This window comes from Agelaius tricolor, unplaced genomic scaffold, assembly GCF_023055355.1.
Source record: "Agelaius tricolor isolate 1412-34295 unplaced genomic scaffold, bAgeTri1.0.p SCAF_2, whole genome shotgun sequence".
Taxonomy (NCBI): domain Eukaryota; kingdom Metazoa; phylum Chordata; class Aves; order Passeriformes; family Icteridae; genus Agelaius; species Agelaius tricolor.
The window spans coordinates 91,275,059-91,296,498 of NW_027269262.1; the positions used below are offsets into that span (position 1 = coordinate 91,275,059).

Genomic DNA, 21,440 nt, shown 5'->3' on the forward strand with positions numbered 1-21,440 from the left:
GAATCTTGCCAAAGAACTTTGTCATGCTGTCATTCTATATCAATCCTGTATTTACTGATAGCTTTGATGGTGATTCTTTAAGTGATCTTAAAACATTTGCTCACAACAAAATCACATAATTTAGGACAAAGTGAGGGCCTGTCCCTGGCTTCCCTTGTGACTTACCTGGATGGCAACAACAGCACAAGCTGCCCAATGCTCCATCCCAAACAAGGAGTCATGCTTGTGCCTCAAGGCAGTATCTGCCAGCTAAAATTAGCACTGAGACCCACTTCCCCTCTTTTATTAGGCAGCACAGGATTAATCATTTCGTGAGCAGAACACTGATCTCCTCAAGTCAGGAGAAGTCACGCTTTTCAGTTTGATATCCTAAGATCCTGCCCTTTAGCTCCACAAAGTTAAGATGGGGGGAGTCTCAACATGCACTGACTCTGCCCTTATGCCTCCTCTAAGCAGTTTGGTTTTGCTTATTCTGAACTGCAGTCATTTGGGAACAGCATTGTTGGGTATTTGATGAAGGTTCATACTTCACTCTGCACGTACTTTTGTCAAAAAAGCTTTTATTGCAATGCAAAATATCTTCTGTATATGACATCTTTCTGCCCCCCAACCCCCTTAAATTTAATGAGTAATCCTTTCTGGGTTTGTACATTGTGATTCTTGTGTGTATGTATGAATATATATACATATCTATATATCTATCAATCTATAGATATTATATTAATACAATCATATATAAATCTGGACCTATATCATTTTATATATACACATATCACTGGATATATGTCTGTGTGTGCATATACATATACATACATTACATATACACTATATACACATATATGCACACACATACATATTGTATAATCATAAACATCTGTTGGTTGTCAAGGGACTTTTCTTTAACAAAATAAGTTCCATCAGTGGATTTTACTTCTGTAGTGCAATTTTACAGGAAGTTAACATTTCCACATTCAATATAAAAGAAACAATATACATTTGAAAACGTGCCATAGGATTTTTAATGAAAAAATTAGAAAAGTGCATTATTTTACAACACTACAGTAAATGATTCTTTTTTTTTTTTCTCTGTAAAGACATTGTAAAATATATACAGGGTTGCGTAGTGCATTCATTACAAAAAAAAGATGCAATCCCTTGCATAAATTACATATTGTACAGGGGTTCGCTGTCTACTTGGACTTGTAAACATTTGTGTGATACAGTTTTCATTCTTTAAGTAAGCTGCAATACATCTTATTTTCATTTGACTGTTGTTGCATTCTGACTCCAGTACGGCATTCTAAGGCCATGTGTGAAGGCATCCTCTCCCATGACGGAGAAGGCCAGGAAAAGAAATGAAAAACACAAAAGAGTCTTTAATTTGGTTCTTTGTAATCAAGTTATCACTGGTTTAACAAATCACATCTTGATGCTTATGACCTGATTGCTCTCATTTGCTAGGACCAGCTCAACAACTATGTTGAAGTTTAGAGGTCTGAAATGAGCACAGAAAACAGCTTCCAGGAGGTAAATTCCAAGTGCAGTCTCCACAGCCAAGCAGCTCCTCTTTCTAGATGACCATGCACCTAATGCTCTGTGTGCTGCACAGAAAATGTATCAACCAGGGTAGAAATTTAGATTTTTTTTTTCTCTATCTCAGGCTGTTGAGGGCCTTTAGAATGCCGTCAATACACCGTCGGTAAGTCCGCATATGCACATTCAAAGAAGTACAAAAATGCACCAAAAAGTGTCAAGAGATCCAAAAGAGACACAGCATCAGCACACACTCACAAACACACGCATACACGCACGCTCCTGTCTGAGCAGGAAGGCTCAGTCTCCAAAGTAGGATTCACAATTTAATTTCAACATGTATGTGTGTTTGGAAGAAATCCAAGAATTTCCATATAAACTCCTTAGGTCCCAAATTGAACACTTTTATCCCTGTTTCTCATAGATGAACAGTTTGTTGAAGTAAGAAATTGCACCTTGAAGAGACAGTATCCACATTCTTTTGGCCTACTGGAAACAACTGTTAAGCCCCCCTCCCTTTCCCCATGGACCTATCCAGCTCCAATTAATTTCCTTTGCCATCATGTCACTAGGGTCAAAAGTTTTACTTGACACTCCTCAATGGCAACAAACAACCACACAAATCTTAACAAGTCAAGGGAAGAGGAAAAATAAAGCATTTTTTTCTTCCACAGTTCACTCCTGACCTTGCCAAAAAAAAAGAAGAAAAAAGAAGAACAGATGGATTTTTGGTCATGTAATACGCAATATGCATTCTGTAAAAGAAAGATTAGGTTTGCATTCTAAAGAAAAAGCCATTGCCTCATAATTTCTGCTTATTTCTTAATTGTCAAAGGTTTGTAGTAGACAGGATTCTTTCTGAAGCATGTATTAGCTTTTTTTTTTTTCAGACAAGGTCAACCCAACAGTACTAACACCCAAACTAACTTTGTGTGCATTAACCAAATTTGTCAAAGTCCAAAAAAGCAGTGTTCAGAGTGGTACCCAAGAAATTACTTAATAAACCCAACTGCTAGATTAACTGTCTTAAACCTCTTGTGACCTGGACACTGGGATCCTTCTCTTGTTATGCAGGTATTACACTTGTCCTCTAATCAGCTGAATAATACTCCTGCGCTAAGAATTTATACAGAAAGTATCTGCCACAGTGTAAATGCTGCTGAACAGTTGAAAAGGAGGGAAATTGCCATGAAAAGATCATTAAGTTGTGTTGAGCAAACCAGTTGTGTTGGTCAATGGTGACCACACAGGATTCTGCTCTTCCCAAGAGAAGAAAAAGGGCACAATATCAACAATTGAGGAATTTCCCAGTGCTGCCTCTGACTGCAGTGTCTCTCCATGTTGGGCATTGAGAAGGTAAGCTAAAAAGGATCTTTTCTGGAAAACACACATGGCAGTAATGAATTATTCAAAGAAAAGAGAAATTGCATGGAGATATCAGTCACCATAGAGCAGATGGAGATTTAATGCTGAAGAACTTGAAAGGAATGTACAATGAAGATAAAAACCCCAACTAATTGCATTGCTAGAAAGATCTCACATACATGTCTTTTGCCCCACTTGGCCAACCTTTTGGGAAGACAGCAGCTGCTAGAGAAATTGGAAGAATTTGGCAAAGTTTTGGTGGTCACAACCACAATGAATTGCTGTGACCTAGCCCCCAGATCCATTTGGATGACTGGCATAATGGAGACAATGGTATGTGCCCACTGCTGCATGCTGAACAAGAAACCTCAAACCACCCACTTCACCATTCAGAAGCGGTTCTGAGAAGAGCTTCAAATCAGAGAGGTGAGATAAAGGTGGTGGATACTTCACAGGAAGCATTGAAAGGAACAGCTATAGATCTATCTGAAGGCACTGGCACCCAAGTTCCATGTCTTGGTTTCTAAGGAGAAACCCCAAGGAGAAACCAGCCCTGAGCTCTTGCCCAGTGTGCAAGTCAGATATCTGCCCTGAATTCAGAGGTAATTAAGAGCCTCACTGCATTGGTGCTGAACTAAAATCCCTTCCCCAGATTCTTCCAACACCAGCTCCAGCCAAGATGCCAAGATGATGCATGTCAGTAGGGCAGCTGAGGCACGACCCCAATGTCAGAAGTGATATTATCAAACAGGCCTTTTGGAAATCGTTTTGTAGAGTTGCAGTTTCAGACTCTGGGAGGCCAAAATCACTTACACAGTCTACTTCAAATAATCTAATTAAATACTTTTATCAGATTAATTATCCTCTGAACAATAATTATGATTGAGGCGCTTCATACCCCCTCTGCAGGGAGAGCCAGCAATAATGAATAAAAGTTACTTCTCTAAAGGTCAGTTTTGATGACATTTTGACATGTAGTAACTGTCCAAACACAGTCAATACAAAGAGGTTTCTTTGCTATATTGTGACCTCCTGAACTCAGCTAAAGAAGATTAGAATTTCCCACCTATTCCTATGGCTCTGGGGAGGTGCTATCAAAGATGGACAAGGATACCACAGTTCAGGTCTTTTGGATTTGCTGCAGGCAGCAGGAGGGTTGGTGAAACTGATCTCTTCCATGGAATAGGAGAGGAAAGGTGCACTAGGAGACAATTTTCCCTACTTTCCCTTTGATACTGGTGTTGGCAAGGTGGTCTCACCACAACAATCCACTCCACTAAGAACCAGCCCTGGTCCATCCTTCCCACACCTCCTGCTACTCCTGTGGGAGAATGCCTGCAGATGACTGGAAAATAAACTAAAGCCAGAAGGCCATGACTCTGAAACTATGCCATGGACCTCACCAGTGACCTACAGACAATGAGCCAAACCACTGTGGCTCTTTACCTGCTTATTTGATTTGTGCTGGCCATTCTCCTGATGGCCTTCTCCCAAACCAACACACTCCAAAGTTCTCCTTGTAGGATAATGCATTGCATCCCAGCCAGGGAAGAAACAGATCTCACCCATCCAAGGTTATCCACGTTGTGTTTCCTACTTAATTCCCGACATATTGGTTTTAATCAATCTGTAGATTTCTTTTGTCAGTCGTAATTAGAGAGGAACATTTCCTTCCCCAGGGTGTAGTTGTGTAGCATAATGCTGTTCATTAATAGATGAGGGGGCAGAGTACAGAATGTGGGGATCCTGGGCCTGAACATACGTCCATGAAATGGCAAACTAATGAGTTAATGTCTGAGTGGGAAAGGGGGGAGAGGGTGTAGGGAAAGCCAGAGGGTGGCTGTCTGTGAAATGGATCTCTCTTCTAGCTTCAAGTGGAGTGCTCTGGATACAGCAATTACTGCAAGCTGTTCCACGGGCCAGATAAACAATGAATCAAAGCCAGGATGGTGGTATCAGAACTCGTGCATGAGGAAGATGCATTATGGAGCACAGTTTCAATTATTATATTTGCCAGCTCCACTTGTGAATTTGCCAGCTATGATAAATGTTATCGTCCTGTTGTTTGCTCTGCATTTCTCAAAGTGAACTAAAAGACAACGCAGCTTGGAACTGTGAATATTAATTACCAATAATACTGCAACATTAATCTTTCCCCTCCTTTTTTTTTTCCCAATCTGTTGTGGGTGTTAATACATGGCAGCACTCCTTACCCTGTCAGAAAGCAAGGTGAAGGAGGGCTTTGGGATATTTATTAATTACAATATTCACAGAAGGAAAGACAAATGAGGGCTGAAGGCTCCAGGGATAGTATTTCCAGCCTAAAATTAGCAGGCAGCTTTGAATGACTGGATTCCATAAAGCAAAATACAGCTGCATGAATTACACAGGATGAGTGTTGGTTTTAGGTCTTACTGCTTTCCCTTAGGTTTAGGAAAGGCTGTTCATGGTGAGCAGTAGTTGGAGGCACTGATAGAGTGTCTAGCAGTAAATGGAAAAAAGTCTCAGGAAAAGGGTACAAATAAAATTCCAGTCTCAGGAAAAGGGTATAAATCAGGACTCATTGCATGGCACCCAAATCAGTTGGCTCCAGAGGAAGGCCCTTAGACAAGGAGAGAGTTTGCTCATGTCCTCTTGTACTTGGGAGCACTAGGAGGAGGAAATAGCATCACTAACATAATATCTCCCAGAGGCCACCACTGCTCAGGATGGGCTGGTTGAATAAAATCTTGGTTTAAATGGAGACAGCAGCAAAAACCTGACTGGAGAGACAGGAACTCCAAGAATCTCCCTATGAGCCATTATCAGTGGAACACTGGGGTAGACCTTGACTGAGCAGAGGACAGTCAGTCTCCCAGACTGAGTCTACACAGATGAAAGCTCAGCAGTCCTTCAGCACCACCTCACAGCCATTTCAACTGGAAATAACAGAACTACTCCTGCTTCTGAGAACAAGTTCATGTTTTCCCAACTTTCTTTTTGCCTTCCTCCTACTTTTATGGGGGTGAAATTTGCTTTGCCATATTCATAATATGCATCTTAAAGAAGTGAAAACTGCATTTTGGCAAAGGGTTTCATCAGTTTTTCATGGTTTTCATTCAGCCTCTGAGCTCAGACTAACTGGCATAAGAGTTCCTGGGCACCTTCCATCCATAATCAATTTCTCTGTGTCCAATGTCATTATTCCATTTGTTTCAATTTTGGTGAATTGTTATGATAGCAAATCCTTTTTCTACAATTTATCTTGCTGAAGTTCCCAAAATAAAATTTTATATAAAAAGTTAGCTGACAGCAGGCTGGTCAGAAAAGTATTATTTTCTTTTTCAGTTCTGTGAGTGTTACACATCTCTGGCTGCTGAAAGTAGCAGTGGTGTGATTCTCATTGTAATTTGTGCAATATTCCAGTCAGTAATAGTGTCTTGTTGAAATATGCATGAAAAAGTCCATAACATTAGTGTAATGGACACACTCCAACACATCTTTCTCATCCAGCTTCCTCATAAAGATTTTAAATGACTGTCTTAATTAGATCTTAATATTAACAGGAATATTACATAAAGCTAAATGAGGAAATAAACTTCAGCTGAAAGCTACTTCTACCCAAACCCCTGCCCTCTGCTCTGCACACACCAAATGGTTTTGGAACATTTTCATGCTCCATCTTGGTTCTACTGACTGCTCCTTTTTAAGCTTTTAGCAACAAATCAAGCTTTATTTTTTCCTTAACAAAACCTTCCAAATCCATCAGAGAAAACAAGGGATTACCTTGCTTAAGGTCAGATTCACAATAATCTTGATTACAGCCCTGGCATTTCATTGATCAAAGCACTAGGGAACTAATAAGAAAATGTTCAATACAGTAGATTAACTTGGTCGCTTCCCTCTTTTTATTTTATTTTATTTTTCTTTTTTTTTTTTTTAATAATATCTGTTTCATCCTAATGAGCTGTTACAGAGAGTTCAAACAGAAGTTTATTGCTGAAGGTCACTGTACATCTTCTCCATTCACTAACAACCTAGAAGCTATTTTGGACTCTTCTAGGAACACCAAAGACCCTTTCTGGAGCTGCCCAGCTACAGGTATCCCTGTAAAGCAGGTACATGTACAAAGTTCTGGCACAGCAGTGCCTGTCAGATCTGTCAGGATATTCCTTACACAGTAATGAAGACCAAGTGGAGACTTGTGCCTGCATTGTTCTATTAAGTTTCCTCTTGTTTCCATATCACAGCATGCTCAGTCAAAGCTATTTTGGTGCTTCACTGATCAAACTGATTTTTCCCTTTGATGATAATATGAAATATTATAGGATAATAGGGTTGTTATATAATCAAAGTCGACAGCAGGGAGCTAAATTTGTGTTGTTTTGATGAAGAGCACATTAGTGTGACATAAATAGACTAATCTGATTTATTATTATTATTTCTAATGCTTAATAATAGGGAATGGTAGGGGAAATGAGACTCTGGGGAATGAGAGTGCATCACAAAGTGATAGCAGGCATTAGGATGTCTAGTCATAAGCAGTACCACTACTACCTGCTCGTAGCTGAATTTCAAAAGAGCGAGTAGTGAGCAAGAGAAGTTGCTCTGAAAGAGATTATATCTTAAATGGAATAAACCCAATAATGTATTAGCCAAAATATTCTGTGAAAAGCAGTGTTGTGAGAAGAAAACATGTAGGGCAGTAAGAAGTCGGAGACACAACTGACAAAAGTCAGCTCACCTTTCACTGGCTGGTTTTTCATGTTTAGCTGAAAAGCTGGGATTAACCTTGGACAAAAGCTTCCCTTTCATGATTCAGCCTGTTCCAGTTCCAGACAGCCCAAGCCATTATTCACACATCAGTCAAGAACCATGAAAACAACTAAAGAGAGAGGCAGATTTTGCCTCGTGTTCTGATGTGAACATGTGAGGGTTCTTGTGTCTGGCTGCTCACAAATCAAAGTCCTGCAAGAGTTTCCTTGCAAATGAAACATCCATCCTGCTACTTCCAAATCCCATGTGTGGCAAAAATATATGTTGGGCACAACTGTGGGTTGTTCAGCCAGAAAATAAAATAAATCAGCATATTTGAAAATCCCAAGGAATGCAGATACATTCAAGCAAAACACTTTCAAACATATACACTGGTTATATCTTTTAAATTTAAAAGTATGGCTACGGACATCTACTCTGGCTCCTTCATATCAACATACACAGATTTCTTCAACTACATCTACAAACTTCAACTAAGCTAAAGCAGAGCTATTATAAAGCCATTGAGTTTTAATGCAGAGACTCTGAGTGGCAGATAACCCATGATATGCTGAGGTAAGTTTCTCCCCTGGTTAAACACCCCATCTATTAAAATTGACTCTTCATTTATGGTTCCAGAGGGAAGATTTAGTAACAAATCAGCTAGAGTACGTAAAGTTTTCAACCTCTCCAGTTCAACATGTTTTATAAGACATTTAAAGGTGATTTTTTTATATGCAGAAGAAATAATAGATTCTTCATTTCTTAAAGAAAAAGAAAAAAATCTATGCAATGTTTTATAAGATGCAACTGCTTTTTTTCTTTTTAAAGATTTTGCTAAAGGTCCTGTTACCAAAATTCTCCTTTGCCAGACACAGAATTCAACTCGAAATCTGCCAAACCCTAAAATTTTCCTGCTTCTCTCCAGTGTCAAATACACCCAGCAGCTGTACATGATACAGAGGTGAATATTCCAGGCATACTTCTTATCTCCATAGCAGGAAAAGAGACATACATTTATTTTCACTTCTGGGATAACAAACAAAGAGGAAAAAAGTGAATTTGGGGAGCACTGTGAACCCTATGGGCTGTCAGGGGAAGCAGCTTCGAGGTGTCAAACACTGAGGTGGTTTAACACATCCTGAAACTGCTTTTTTAGGTATTCTTTTATTGCACCTTCTGCCATCAGCATTTGCCCTAGGACATGGTACTGGCAGCACAGCATTGATGCACCCAGCTTGCCCCACACATTACTCTGAAAATGTCCATCCTCATTAAGAATCCTGTTCTTCACCAATCTTAATGGAGGATTTCATGCCACAGCAATTTCTACACCCAAAGGAAGCTGCATAACAGAGTCAAAGTCATGGATAACTTGCTTGTCATTTACTGACTGAAAGACAGATGTGGAGAACATGAGCATATTTGATGGTTAATAATTTAAAGCCAAGGAGAAGACAACAGAGGAGGAATGACACTCCTTATTTCTCCCTATTAATGCTCTTTATAAATGTCTCTTTGAGAGGGTATCAACATCCATCAGCACACAGAGCTCAGAGCTGGGCACACACCATCTAGTTTTAAGGGTAAAAAAAGGATTATTGCTTTTACACTGAGAGCACAGAATGGTAGAATCAGCAGGAGGTGATTAGTGCCAAAAAGAAATGGGTTTTGTATGGCAAATTAACACGGAAAGCGATTTAAAAGATAGAATTAAATCAGAGACAAAGGTGCAGGTTCATAAAACCCCCAGTCCTACCCTTGTAAAATCAAAGATAAATCTTCAAAAGCACTAAATCCCATGTAATCACTGAAAATTCCTATTCTGTTAAAAGGGAGCTGGATTAGGCCTCTAATTAAGTTCTGTAAAGTCTGTTTGGTCCGGATGAACAACTGAGAGATGGACAATGTCCAAGGAACAACTCTATGACATGGTCTCAACATCCTCCACTACAACTTGCCAACACAACTGCTCCTGCTGTTACCCTTCAAACACTGGAGTAAAGCTATTTTTGCCTGTTACTGCTAAATGCATTTTGCCTTTGCCTAGCAAAAAAAGCAATATCACATCTAATCTCACAAGTTCCCAGTGAGCCAAACACAAGATACTGTCCCTTGAATTCTTCCTGAGACCAACAAAGGCTTTCCATTATTTACAAATCAAAAGCATTTAGAGACAATCATCTTTATTTTTTTTTATTTAAAACAAGGAATGCCCTGTCACTATTATATAAGAAAAAATATACATCCTCCTATTTATACCCATCTCAACCAAGCATTCCAAAGAATAGAAAATCCTATTCATGCAGGTAATTGCTGCATAAAATAATAATAATAATAATAATAATAATAATAATAATAATAATAATAATAATAATAATAATTTATAAATAAAATTAAAATAACAAAATACACTCTCCTGTTCCAACAATTTTTCCAATTTGTCCTAGGAATTCTATTTTCAAATTGTTGGAACAGTTGAAAATTATAAAATTAAATATAGTTAAATTAATATGATTATTTGCTTTTGATTATTAATTCCATTGCTAGTTTTTCTTGTGTTTTTATTATGCATACCAGTTTTACAAAGTGCATGCTTTATTTTTTTTTTTTTAAATTTTGAACTGGCAAGCTAAAATGATCCATCTTCTCCTGCCTTTTTTTTTTTTTAATGTTAATACAATCTAAAATCTAGCATTAAAAATTTACCATGATACACCTGGTATATTGACTGCTTATGGCGCATGCTTCTCTTGGCAAAAAAAAGAAAACCAAAACAAATTGGCTCCCCTCCCACCCTCCCCATTCCTTTTGGAAGCAATCTAAAAAAGCAGGCTGGAACACAACTGCTTCAAGGGCAAAAGAAAAAATAATACCTGATGCTTTAATTTTTGTCACATGGCACTGGTTGTGGAATTGCACGCGCACACACACGCACACGCACCCGGCACTCACACAGGCACACGCACGCACACTGCAACCTGCTCGTGAGGAAAAAAGTTTGTTAGGTCAGGAGTGCCACTGGCACATGAAGGCTCCCAGCTGTGTGTGCAACTTTGGATTTGGTACCCACTTCACGTCACCTTGAATCCTCTGACATCCACCAAGGGGGTAATGTAAGGCATACTTTGCTGGAACAGTAATAATCCATGCTTCATGCTCAAGAGCTGAGTCTCAGAGGAGGACTGGCTTGCTCTACTCCCTTTGGCCTCGCTCCGTCTCACTCAAGGAACAGAAAAACCCAAAACAACAAAGAACTGGGAAAAACAAGGAAAGCAAAATAAGACAAATCCCTTTAAATGGACTTTCGCCGTTTCATCAGCCTGTGGTTATCTGTAAAGCTGTGCAACCCAGGTGAGATGGAGCTGACAGGAGATGGGAAAAGGCTGTTTTTTAATGTGCTTGGCGAGATCTCCTCTATCTTGTAAGAGATGGAGTGAAAGTACTGGGGGTTCAGCTTCGAGCTGAACGAATTTTGGTGGGACACCACCCGGCTGGTGTACTCGTGGGACCTGTAACACATGCAGGAACAAACTGACTGGAGGTCTGTAACTTCGGCCTTGTAGCGCGGCCGGCCGTGCTGGGAGTCCTCTTGGATGTGGATAATCATGCTGTTGCGGTTCCCTGCCAGGGACGCCCGCTCCTCGGCATCCCTCCTCTCATCCTCACTGTTCATGGTCAAGAACCTGAGAACAACCAGATTTAGAAATGCCCCAATGACTGTCAACCCCACTAGAATGTACATAAAGCTAAAAGCCACGTAGAGAGGCTTCTTCTGAAGGGCCCCTTTGGTCTGCAGGGCCACATAGTCTCCAAACCCTATCGTAGTCAATGTTATAAAGCAGTAATAGTAAGCGTGGAAAAAGCTCCATTCCTCGTACTGGGAAAAGGCTGCTGCTCCAATGCAGAGTGTCCCCATGCAGGAGAAGAACCCCACAGTGACCATGTTTTCCATGGAGACCTCGGTGCTCCTCATGCCGCAGCACTTTTTGATGCGTTTCAAGAGGTACTTGACGAAGGTGTTCATGCGCTCGCCCAGGCTCTGGAACATGACGAGGGTCAGAGGGATCCCCAGCACGGCGTAGAACATGCAGAAAGCCTTCCCTGCATCCGTCCCTGGGGCAGCGTGTCCGTAGCCTGGAGGGGGGATGGAAACACACCACAGTCAGCAGGGCAGGGGATGGTCACGGCTCCCCCATCAAGCAAGCCACACAAATCACTCTGACATTCTATATGCCTCTGTCACAGACATGTTTTCTGAAAAATCTTTTTGCTAGGATCTTTCCTCCTGAGAAGCTGGGAAGCTTCAGCTTTCTCCATATTTTGCTGCTTTGGAATGTAATTTGGAGAATTGTTTACCAGCATGTGAATCGTTCTTACTTGATGACCAATGATAGCCAGCTGTGTCAAGGCTGTGAGCAGTCACAAGATTTTATTATTCATTCCATTCTTTTCTAGCCTTCTGATGTTTCCTTTCTCCTTTCTTTACTATAGTTTTAGTATATAATTTTATTTTAATATAATATATATCATAAAATAATAAATCATCCTTCTGAAACATGGAGTCAAGATTCTCATCTCGTCCCTCATCCTGGGGACCCTCAAACACCACGACATGATGCCACAGCCAGATCCAAAGCTGCAGGGACCCTGAGGTCACACCATCTTCCCATATCACCTCACCCACGCCCTGTGTCTGAAGTAAACAAGGCACAGAAAAACAATGTTCAGGCAGGAGTGGGAAAGGTGAAAGAATGAGCAGCCTGTTCTGCCTCAATTTTCTACCTCAACAATGTTGAGTCTCCAAAACAAGGTTATATCACATTGATTAACCGAAGAAATTTCATGTCTGTTCAGTGTCACAGGTAAAAGTGGAAATTTTGGAAATAGATGGACTTTCTCAGGGTGTTTTTGAGAGTAGTTGGTGTTACTCTGTCCCAAAACCAGAGTACAGTGATGGCATCCAAATTTTGTATCTGCTGACAGCATGGAGTTAACAACATCCACAGGCCCACCAGCCAGAGAAATTCCTTTTGAACTCTCCCATACTGAATAAGCCTTTCTCCAAGACACCTAATGAAAGTGACTCATTGCTGGAACAGCATAGGAATTTAGGGATTTAATGCCCATTCTACCTTTACTTACTGGAAGAATAAACAACCTACCATCTTGTGCCATAGTTTTACAGCTTTGACAGTTAGTATGGAAAAGGCAATTTCATCAGGATGTTAAACTAATCCAAGAATAGAGGATATACCACATTTCACAGCATAGTTTTCAGATGGTAAAATCATGGCTAATCATTCTAAATCAAACTATAAGCAGGGGGTTGTTTTGATTTTATAATTATACCTATTCAGATCACATTGCTTCAAAAAATCTACATTTCTTACAGCTGAGATTTTTAAGAGAGTGTACCAAAGTGTCCAAAATGAGATGGCTGGGACCCACTTGCCCTTTGTGTCCATTCACCATGTGGGTACCACTATCTAGAGTCCCTTTACAGTCAGTGAGAAAAACTATGTACTTCACAAGGGCAGTTCCTGTTGTGTACACAGAGATGTCTAAAACAGGTCAGTGAGTTATTCTCAGGAGACAACTATTTCTCTACAAGCATTATAATGGAAATTTTGGGACAGAACTCTGTTCAAGATTAATATACCTACATTTATGTATCTGCATGTGTTCTATGTGTCCAAACTCCTGTTGCAGTCAACAAAAATTCTATGAAAACAGGCAGCAGTGAGTTATTTCACTGACCATCCCAAGTCTGGCAAAAAGAAATGACAGTTCTGACTGCTAATTGATCATGTTCATTAGGTCCCCATTAGACTGACTAGACATCTGTTGACCACAGAAGAATTTAGACACCCACAGCACTAGCAGACAGCTACCTGTAAACAGCCAAATGAAGATATCCTAATCATGATGGTCACCTTGAGTGACTGTCTCCAATACATCTGCCTGCATTGGAGGTATTGAGGGTTTAAATCAGTTTTCCAGAAAGAACCATCTAGCTTTATACCAGACCTCTGAGATATCAGGATACCCATAGATGGCTGGCAGATAAAGCACAGGGCATTCAGCAGACCCACACTCTTACAGATCTGAAGCTGGAGGACATGTCTGACATGAGATACCACTGAGGCAGGACCACTGAGGAGCCCTGCCCATCACCTTTAGACTCAGGTCATGGACCTGCTGCTCTGAGTTTGTCTAATTATTTTTCTAACCCTTGACATTGCACACCTCCTCAATCTCCTGTGGCAACAAATTCCAGAAGTTCACTATCTGCTATGTAGAAAAGGTACATTTTAATTTCAAGGATATCTCCTTGTTTCAGCTAGAACACCTTAGTTGCAGAATTGAAGTTCTAAATCTTCCTTATCTACCACCTTCATGTTTTCAGCTAAACTCAGCTTTATCTCTGCTCTCAGCTTTTTCCTGTCTAAACTGAATCCACGGCCTTTTTAACTCATATAGCAGAAGTCACATTTCCTTGATCATTTCTGTGTCCTTCTCTGGACCTTCTGTAGCTCTGCCAAACCAGTGCTGAGGTGCAGAACCCAGAATTCTACCTTCCTCTCAGGATGGGGCTGCATCTCAAGAGTCTGCACTTTTACTAGAACTAGAATACAAACACCAGGCAACCTTCAAAATGTAAAGCGAGAGTAGACAAGGAAAATAAAACAAGAAAACCAGCAAGAATCCCTTTCAAAAAGCAACAGGTTTATTCTTTAGGTCAGTTGGTATTTGGTGATGGTTGGGTTGTAAAAACCACTTTAGAAAAGAAGCACAAAACTCAAAACAGGAGGTTCTTTTCCAGGTTATAAAGAGATTCACCTGTTGTATTGAGCCAGGTAGTCTGTTCATCATAAAAAGCAGTTTCCAAATTACCTGGAAAAGGAAGTGTCTTCAGCAGATTGATGCTGGGTTAGTTCCACCTGACTGTCCCTCAATAAAGGCTGTAATTGCCTCTCATTACTAAGATCAGCTTTTGAACTACAGGGGTGTTAATTAAACCAGGGACGTCTTCCTATTTTATAGCTTTAGTTACAGATGATAAAGAGAAGGAAAGCTTCAGAAAATGTGATTTTCCAGATGGTTGCAGAAATGGCAGTTGGTGGAAACAACTTTTACTTTGGGTTCTAAAAAAAATATTTGGGGTGAAAAAAAGTTTATTTTGATCTCACTATATCCTTCCCATTAAATATATCCCCAAGAAACAGTTTAGGGACATAATAAAACATTAATATTTTGTGCTTGCATGTTATCTCACAGTTGAATTTCTAAGATTTTTCACAGACTTTGTAATTATTTTTCCTATAAGATACAAATATATCCATATCCCTGTTTTACAGATAGGGAAGCACAGACACCAGCAGGCTTTAGTTTCCCTCCAATTCACATATGTAGATAGTAAATCCAGAAATGTTGACATCTACTCCTCCCCCAAGTCATACTCATGTTCCCCAATATCAGATAAATGTCTCTTGCTGTATTTTCACCATGAATCTGGGGTAAAGAAAGAACTTTATTCATGAAGCTGGAATAAGACTCTACAAATAGATTAATGTACAGAGGATTAGAGACACATATTTATCCTATACAATATGGCTTTAAGGAATTGCCATTGTCTTAAACACTCTGAAATGAGGGATGTGAAAAATACCCCAAAGACAGACCTAACTCTCCATTACCTAAGCATTGCAGAATCTATCCAGCACTGTACAGAGTAATACACGGAAAGCAAACTGCAGCAGTGCATGTTCTCTGAAATTCAGTATTTTTCAAATCTAAAACAAACCATTGCCTTCTTAACACCAGAGACTGCCTCTGGAAAAAGGGGAAGGTGAATAATTGTCAGAGGAAGAGGGGCACAAAGGAGCAGTAATGCTGGGAAAGGACACAGGTCACAGAGTCAGTCTCCAGGTAGTTGGGTTTTACTTGCATCAAGGAAAGGCAGAAGTGGAAGCAACTGCCTTGGTAGAAGACTCCAGCTACCAAAATTCTTCCTGATTTCCTCTACACAAATGTCATTGCCCTTTAGCAGAGTATAAAGAGATGACTTTGTGTGATCATTAAGAAACACAAGGCTTAAAGAAAACCAGAAGCATTAATGATGGCATCAGGGTTTCTGTGGTGAAGAAGAAATATCAAACAGAAGACTTTAGTACTGGGTACAGGAAATGCATCTCATAGTAAGCCACAGAGCTAAGAGTGAGAAAGGTATAGAAGGAGGTCTGCACTGGACCACACCTAAACAAACACTGCCCATCCTACTCTAGTATAGCAACTGCTTTGCTGAGGTACCCCAACACAGCAAAGTGACCACAGCAGGCAGCTTTGTCTGGTGTTTAATTAGATGTCATTTGAGTGATCAAGGAAAGTCCAAATAACTCTCACTCTGATTAGAAGCAATGTCATTAGGAGTCTCCCTCACTTTCAAACCCCCTCCCAGCTGCTTAGGCTTTCAAGACAGAGTTCATCTGGGCTGGCACCAAGAAGAATAGCTTGGCACAGAGAAATGTCATGTTTCAGTGTCACTTCTGGACTGTGAAGCACCAATACACCACAAAATCCACCTCCTCCCAGTCATGGAACAGCTGGGCTACAGACACCAAGCAGAACTGCAGGAAGCTGTAGGCAAGGGAAGAAAAGAATCACACTTTAAAGGGTAGCTCCAAATTCGTACTCTGTTGGGGTCTTCCCAGTCTTTGGTTTTTCCAGGCCTTGTCCATTCTCTGATGAAAAACTCTCAAAGAACATGTGCACCTACATGTAATTCTAGAAGAAAAAAAGAATTCTATTTTGTTGTTTGCCAGAGTGTAGCTATAAAGGTCTGAAGAAAAACCATTTAGAGCCTTCTTCAACACTTATTTTTCTATGGTGCATTTTAGAAGACACACAGAGAGAAAATATTCATTACAATCTCTATGAGGTCCAGCTGGGGAACACCCCAGTATATTTCTCTGGGTTGTAAAGAGACATTGTCCTGGTGTACCAGCCCACAAGCAGAACCTGCAGAGGAACTCTGTGCACACCTACCCTGAATCCAACAGTGACCACAAGCAGATGGCTGAGGAAGAGCAGCATAGGAATGCTACAATGTGAGTTTTCCCCAAAAATTCATGTATCAGCTTCATTATTTGGTGCTCAAGGATTTCTTAAGCCAGTTTTTGCTGAGTTTAGTAACACAAAATGCATTTCTCTTCCATGAGCTTGGGCATTGTCCCTTCCATGTCTTTGACATCCTGTGGCAAGAAGGTTCATAGAACAACCATCTGTTCTCTAAAAAAATTCCCATTGCTCCTTTACTTCCCTTTCATTACTATCATTTGATGGCAATGGTATGTCCTCCTATTTGGAAGAGACCAGGAACAATCATTCCCCATTCCCCTTCTTTGTGTCACTCATGACTTTATAGCCCTTTTATCTCCAAAAATGCCATGTTGCATTCAGGTCCCAAGCAAGTACCTCGGCCACTTTGCAGCCCCATGTGGACAGAGCAGCTTGCTGAGATCTACATCAGTGATTTCTGCACCACACTCAGCTGCAGGGTACAAACAGGTCTGTAACATCTGTCCTGTCCTCCAAAACAAATTCCTTGAAATAACGCTTTGCTTTTAGGGCAAAAAGAATCTTAAACAAATTCATGCTATTGTAATGATACAGACTGCTCAGAATAAGTAAATCCATAACAAACAGAAAACATTATGGGAAAAAATCCTGCATATATTCAGTGTGTTGCATCTACATAGTAGCCATTCCAACACTGCAAGGCAGTTTCTACTCTAGCAAACTAAACTGGGCTCAAGTTCTGCCAGGTGAGCGTTAGGTTACATATGAGGGAAAAAAAATAATGAAAAGGAATGTAAAGCATTGGAACAGAATGCCCAGGGAAGCAGTGGAGTGTTCAGAAAACCTGAGAATTTGGCACTTGAGCACATGGTTTAATGGTAAACATAGTACTGGTGCTGGGTTGACCATTGGACTTGATCTTAAACAGCTTTTACAATCTTAACAATTCTGTGATTCTGAGGATGAATTCCACCACCAGCCCATGATGTCCACTCTCTGCCATCAGCCCAGCCCATTATGGTTTCCCCTGGAATAACCAGCACTGTCCTAGGCAAAGTCCATGCCTGCTCCACACATGGAGGTAACACTGGCCAGGAACCAAGCACCCTCCTGGTGCATTACATGTGTTTATCTATTTCTGGCACTCAGGGTGACATCTCTGTTGGCCTCTGTGTCCCACAAAACACAGGTCCTGCCTGACTTAGTAGCATAGATAGGGCCTGCATTGGTTTTCTGAGTGTTTTTCTGCACTGAGCTCTGTCAGAGATTGAGAGAAGTTTGTCTCTAGATGTGCATTGGTACCAGGCCAAGTACATGGCCAGTGTTAAAAAATAAAACCTGTGGCAGTGGTGAGTTAGTTATAGGTTGTGCTCAGGCCAGAGTGTGTCTGCAGAGCAGCTGAGCCTCATTCACATTCACATTCAGTGTGCAACAAGTCTTGGATGTCTTGAATCTCAAAGCAATGCTCTACATTATTCATGAGGGATGCTCTATTTCTCTTAGGAGGAGGTTTCTCCCCTCATTCATCTACACATCATTCATCCCCATGATGGGCATCTGGGCCAGGAAAGGAATTAACTTCTCCATCCCTGTGACTCAAACCCTTCTTACTCATGCTGGCAGCAGCCCAGGCCAGGAGATAATGAAGAGAGGATAATGGCACCTGTTCTTCAGATGGGCAAGTGTAATTCAGATTAAAACATCTTCCTGATGTCACACACTTCACTTCAGAGGTTCATCTACGTCAGAGGAACCGCCACAAGAATCAGGCTGTGTCTGCTGGATTTGCTGCTCATGCTTTCAGCTTTCAGCAGAGAGAAGAAACAACGTGGCCTTTGTGGTGCAGATGAAAGAGATTTTCAGGAGGGATCAGAGAGATACTTTAGCTAACTGGTAGTAACTCATTCACCAGGACAAAGACTTTCTCCTGTAAGGTAATCAAGAACTGCTGTTACCTGGATGAGAGCTGCTGTGCAGCTACACCACCCTCCCGGCACATGGGCTCTGCTCACTGCTCCCTCTTCTCTCTCCCACATCTGGCCTCTCCCTGAATCCTGCTGCCTTTTGTGGGAATCCACAAAATTAGAGGGTTTTGGGAAAGCTGCAAGATGCAGGCCTCAGATACAGCAGAACTGTGAGTAGAACTAAAGCAGCAGCTATGAGATAGGTCAGCAAAAAAAGTATTTAAACTGTAGAAAAGCAAGGGCAAATAGAACAATGGTCTGTGTATTAACGCTTGTCTGAATAGCTTTCTAAGCTACAGAAAGTTTACCTAGCAAGATATTAAGAGGTTAAAGCTTAATAATGGAGCTCTGTGCATTGAGTTTTAAGGCTTACAAGTAAATATTGTATTCAAAATAAGCAAGCATTGTTTTAACCAAAGCTACGTGTGCTTATGGTGACTGGACAGAACTACTGTCAACGTGCTTTTGTTTTGTGTGATTGGTCAAGAAGCTTATCAAGTAAGTTGTAACATTAAGTTTTTTGGTCTGCTGCCTAGAATGTGAGCTGCTGGCATCTTCCCATTGTCATAATCATGTAATGAGACTGATGCTGAAAAATAAAACAGCTCGAGGTGCTTTCAGCAGCAGCCCCACCCCGTTTGTGTCTGTAAACAGCTGGTGTCACCTTTCTCCTCGAACATCTCCAGGACCTCTTTGTTCTTTCATTCCCTTGTCAGTTGGTCTCACTGTAGACTTCAGCTGAGCAATCTCTCTTAGTTTTGCACATCCCCTTCCATCCTCAAGGACACCCTCCCCTTCCATGCTCAAAAGACAGTCTCTGATGTCAGGATAAAGCATGGCACACGTCTCCCTACAGGAACACACAGCAATATGTGAAAATATCATCTCCTGGACATCACAGGAGAGGAAAAAGAATCTGACATGACCAGATGCAACCTCAAATCCTAAATCCTTCAACAAGCTTGGCATGGCCTCTCATCCTGGCCCATCCCAGGTCTGTTACAATTGTATATAATTGTCCTTGCCTGTCCTGGCTGCAGAAGTAAGGTCACACCACCTTGGAGATTGCACTCACTGCTTTGTTTTACATCAAACCTGCAGAAGATCTCTCCTGTTCTGGGTGAAAGGGATGGAACAGGCTTCCACTGATTTTTTTCTCCCCACCATAAGGAAAGACTTCTTTTCTTCTTGATCTTGAAATCAAACTTCCAAGATGTTCAGGGAAAACAGCTTCAAAATCACTCTGATGGGAGAGGCAGGCACAGGCAACATGCAGCAAGAAAATGAGGAGGAAAAGGAAGAAACAGCTTCTCTCTGTGATCTCTGGGATCTGCTGAGCAGCAGGTGAAGACAACCAAAGCCAGTCTTGCAGGTGGGAAAGCCACTCATGCACATTGTGAGGTGGGGCAGACAAGAGTTTGGCCTCAGGAGCTGCTTCTGCAGCAGTGGCTCCTGTGAGCTCACCTGGGGTGCTGAATCTGCTGCCTGTCAGCACAGCCAGCAGCAGACCTGAAGGACTCATCCAAAACTGATAAGACTGATAACTACACACTCATTCCTCTGCCACATCTCCTCACTCCCTCTACTATCCTGGTCTGCAGCCATCCCACATTATCTCCTTCCTTATGGAACCTGAACCTCCTGCTCTGGAGCATTAGTGGTAGCAATTTTTCCCCATAGCTTCTCTTGCAGCCACACCAAGTTGCAGTAAATATTGGCATGGTGGATGCTCTGCATCACCCCAAATGCCTGTTGGCATCAGCCCCCAGCCCTGACCATTACCAGATGTGGCTAAACCATGCTCCATTGGAAGGTTCAACTATAGGAAAAGTACCAAGAGTGCTTGGCCAACTGCTTAAGAACACAGCCCTGAGTTCTTACAGCCTCAATGGAGCAGGAGCTGAAGCTAAAAACTGTAACAGAATTTTGGGCAGTCCTCTCAATTGTGGAACTTGGGAAGACAGTTATATTTCTGACACTGACTGAAATTACAGGGATCCAAAGGCAGAAATGTAGTGAAACACGGCCATGGTCATTTCTGATTCAGGGTAGGACTTCTGGTTTGGCTGGTTTCAGCTGGAGATCACACGCAATACAGTCAGGTGTTCTCTGTAAGAAGTCAACCCTCTTGAAGAGATTTGCTTTGGATTCTCAAAGGATCAAGGCAAATAATGTGTCCCAGTCCCTGCAAGGGTCTCAGTAAGGTCATGTTCATGAGACACTTTGGAGAAATGTGTTTCAGAGGTTCTCAGACTGCTTAGACTGCATTTCCCTCCTCGTTCCCTGCCTGGACTCCACCACTAGCATGTATGTCTCCTCTTCCCTGCTGGATGCCTCCCTGGGGAGCTGAGGACACAAATCCAGTCAGTTCCTTGGGGTAGAGCAGTTGGAGGTGCTGCTTATTCAGCACCCCTCCTGCCAGAGACTGGGACCCAGGTAGTTTCAACATTCCCCCAGGTGGAAAGACCTGGGGACTTCTTTGCCTCCCCTGGAAAAGATCTTGTATTCCTCCTGGATTTACACCCCAGCAGGACACAGCTCCTCTCCTTTGAGAGCTATTGTTTCTGCATAATGCAAAAACACAGATTTGGTCACATTTGGGCCTTTCAAACACCCACTGGGTTATGGCAGTAAGGAATAGGTTTATGGGTTTAAACCAAGGCTTAAAAAACTTTCATTTTTCTAATTAGTTCAGTGTTTTTCTCATTTCTTGGTAAGGATGAGCCATCTATATCCATATCTCTGCCCATCTGTTTTTCCTCC

The 21,440-nt window shown here is 41.3% G+C and overlaps 1 protein-coding gene across 1 annotated transcript in view; it reads right to left on the reverse strand.

Annotated features, from left to right (window-relative positions):
- Window positions 1-540: 540 nt before the first annotated feature.
- Window positions 541-21,440, reverse strand: part of KCNK9 (potassium two pore domain channel subfamily K member 9) — a 100,666-nt gene continuing 79,766 nt past the window's right edge. Inside the window, exon 2 of the mRNA XM_071421856.1 lies at window positions 541-11,769. Coding sequence (XP_071277957.1) covers window positions 10,928-11,769 — 842 coding nt within the window. The 3' untranslated portion in view covers window positions 541-10,927. The remainder of the gene's footprint in view (window positions 11,770-21,440) is intronic.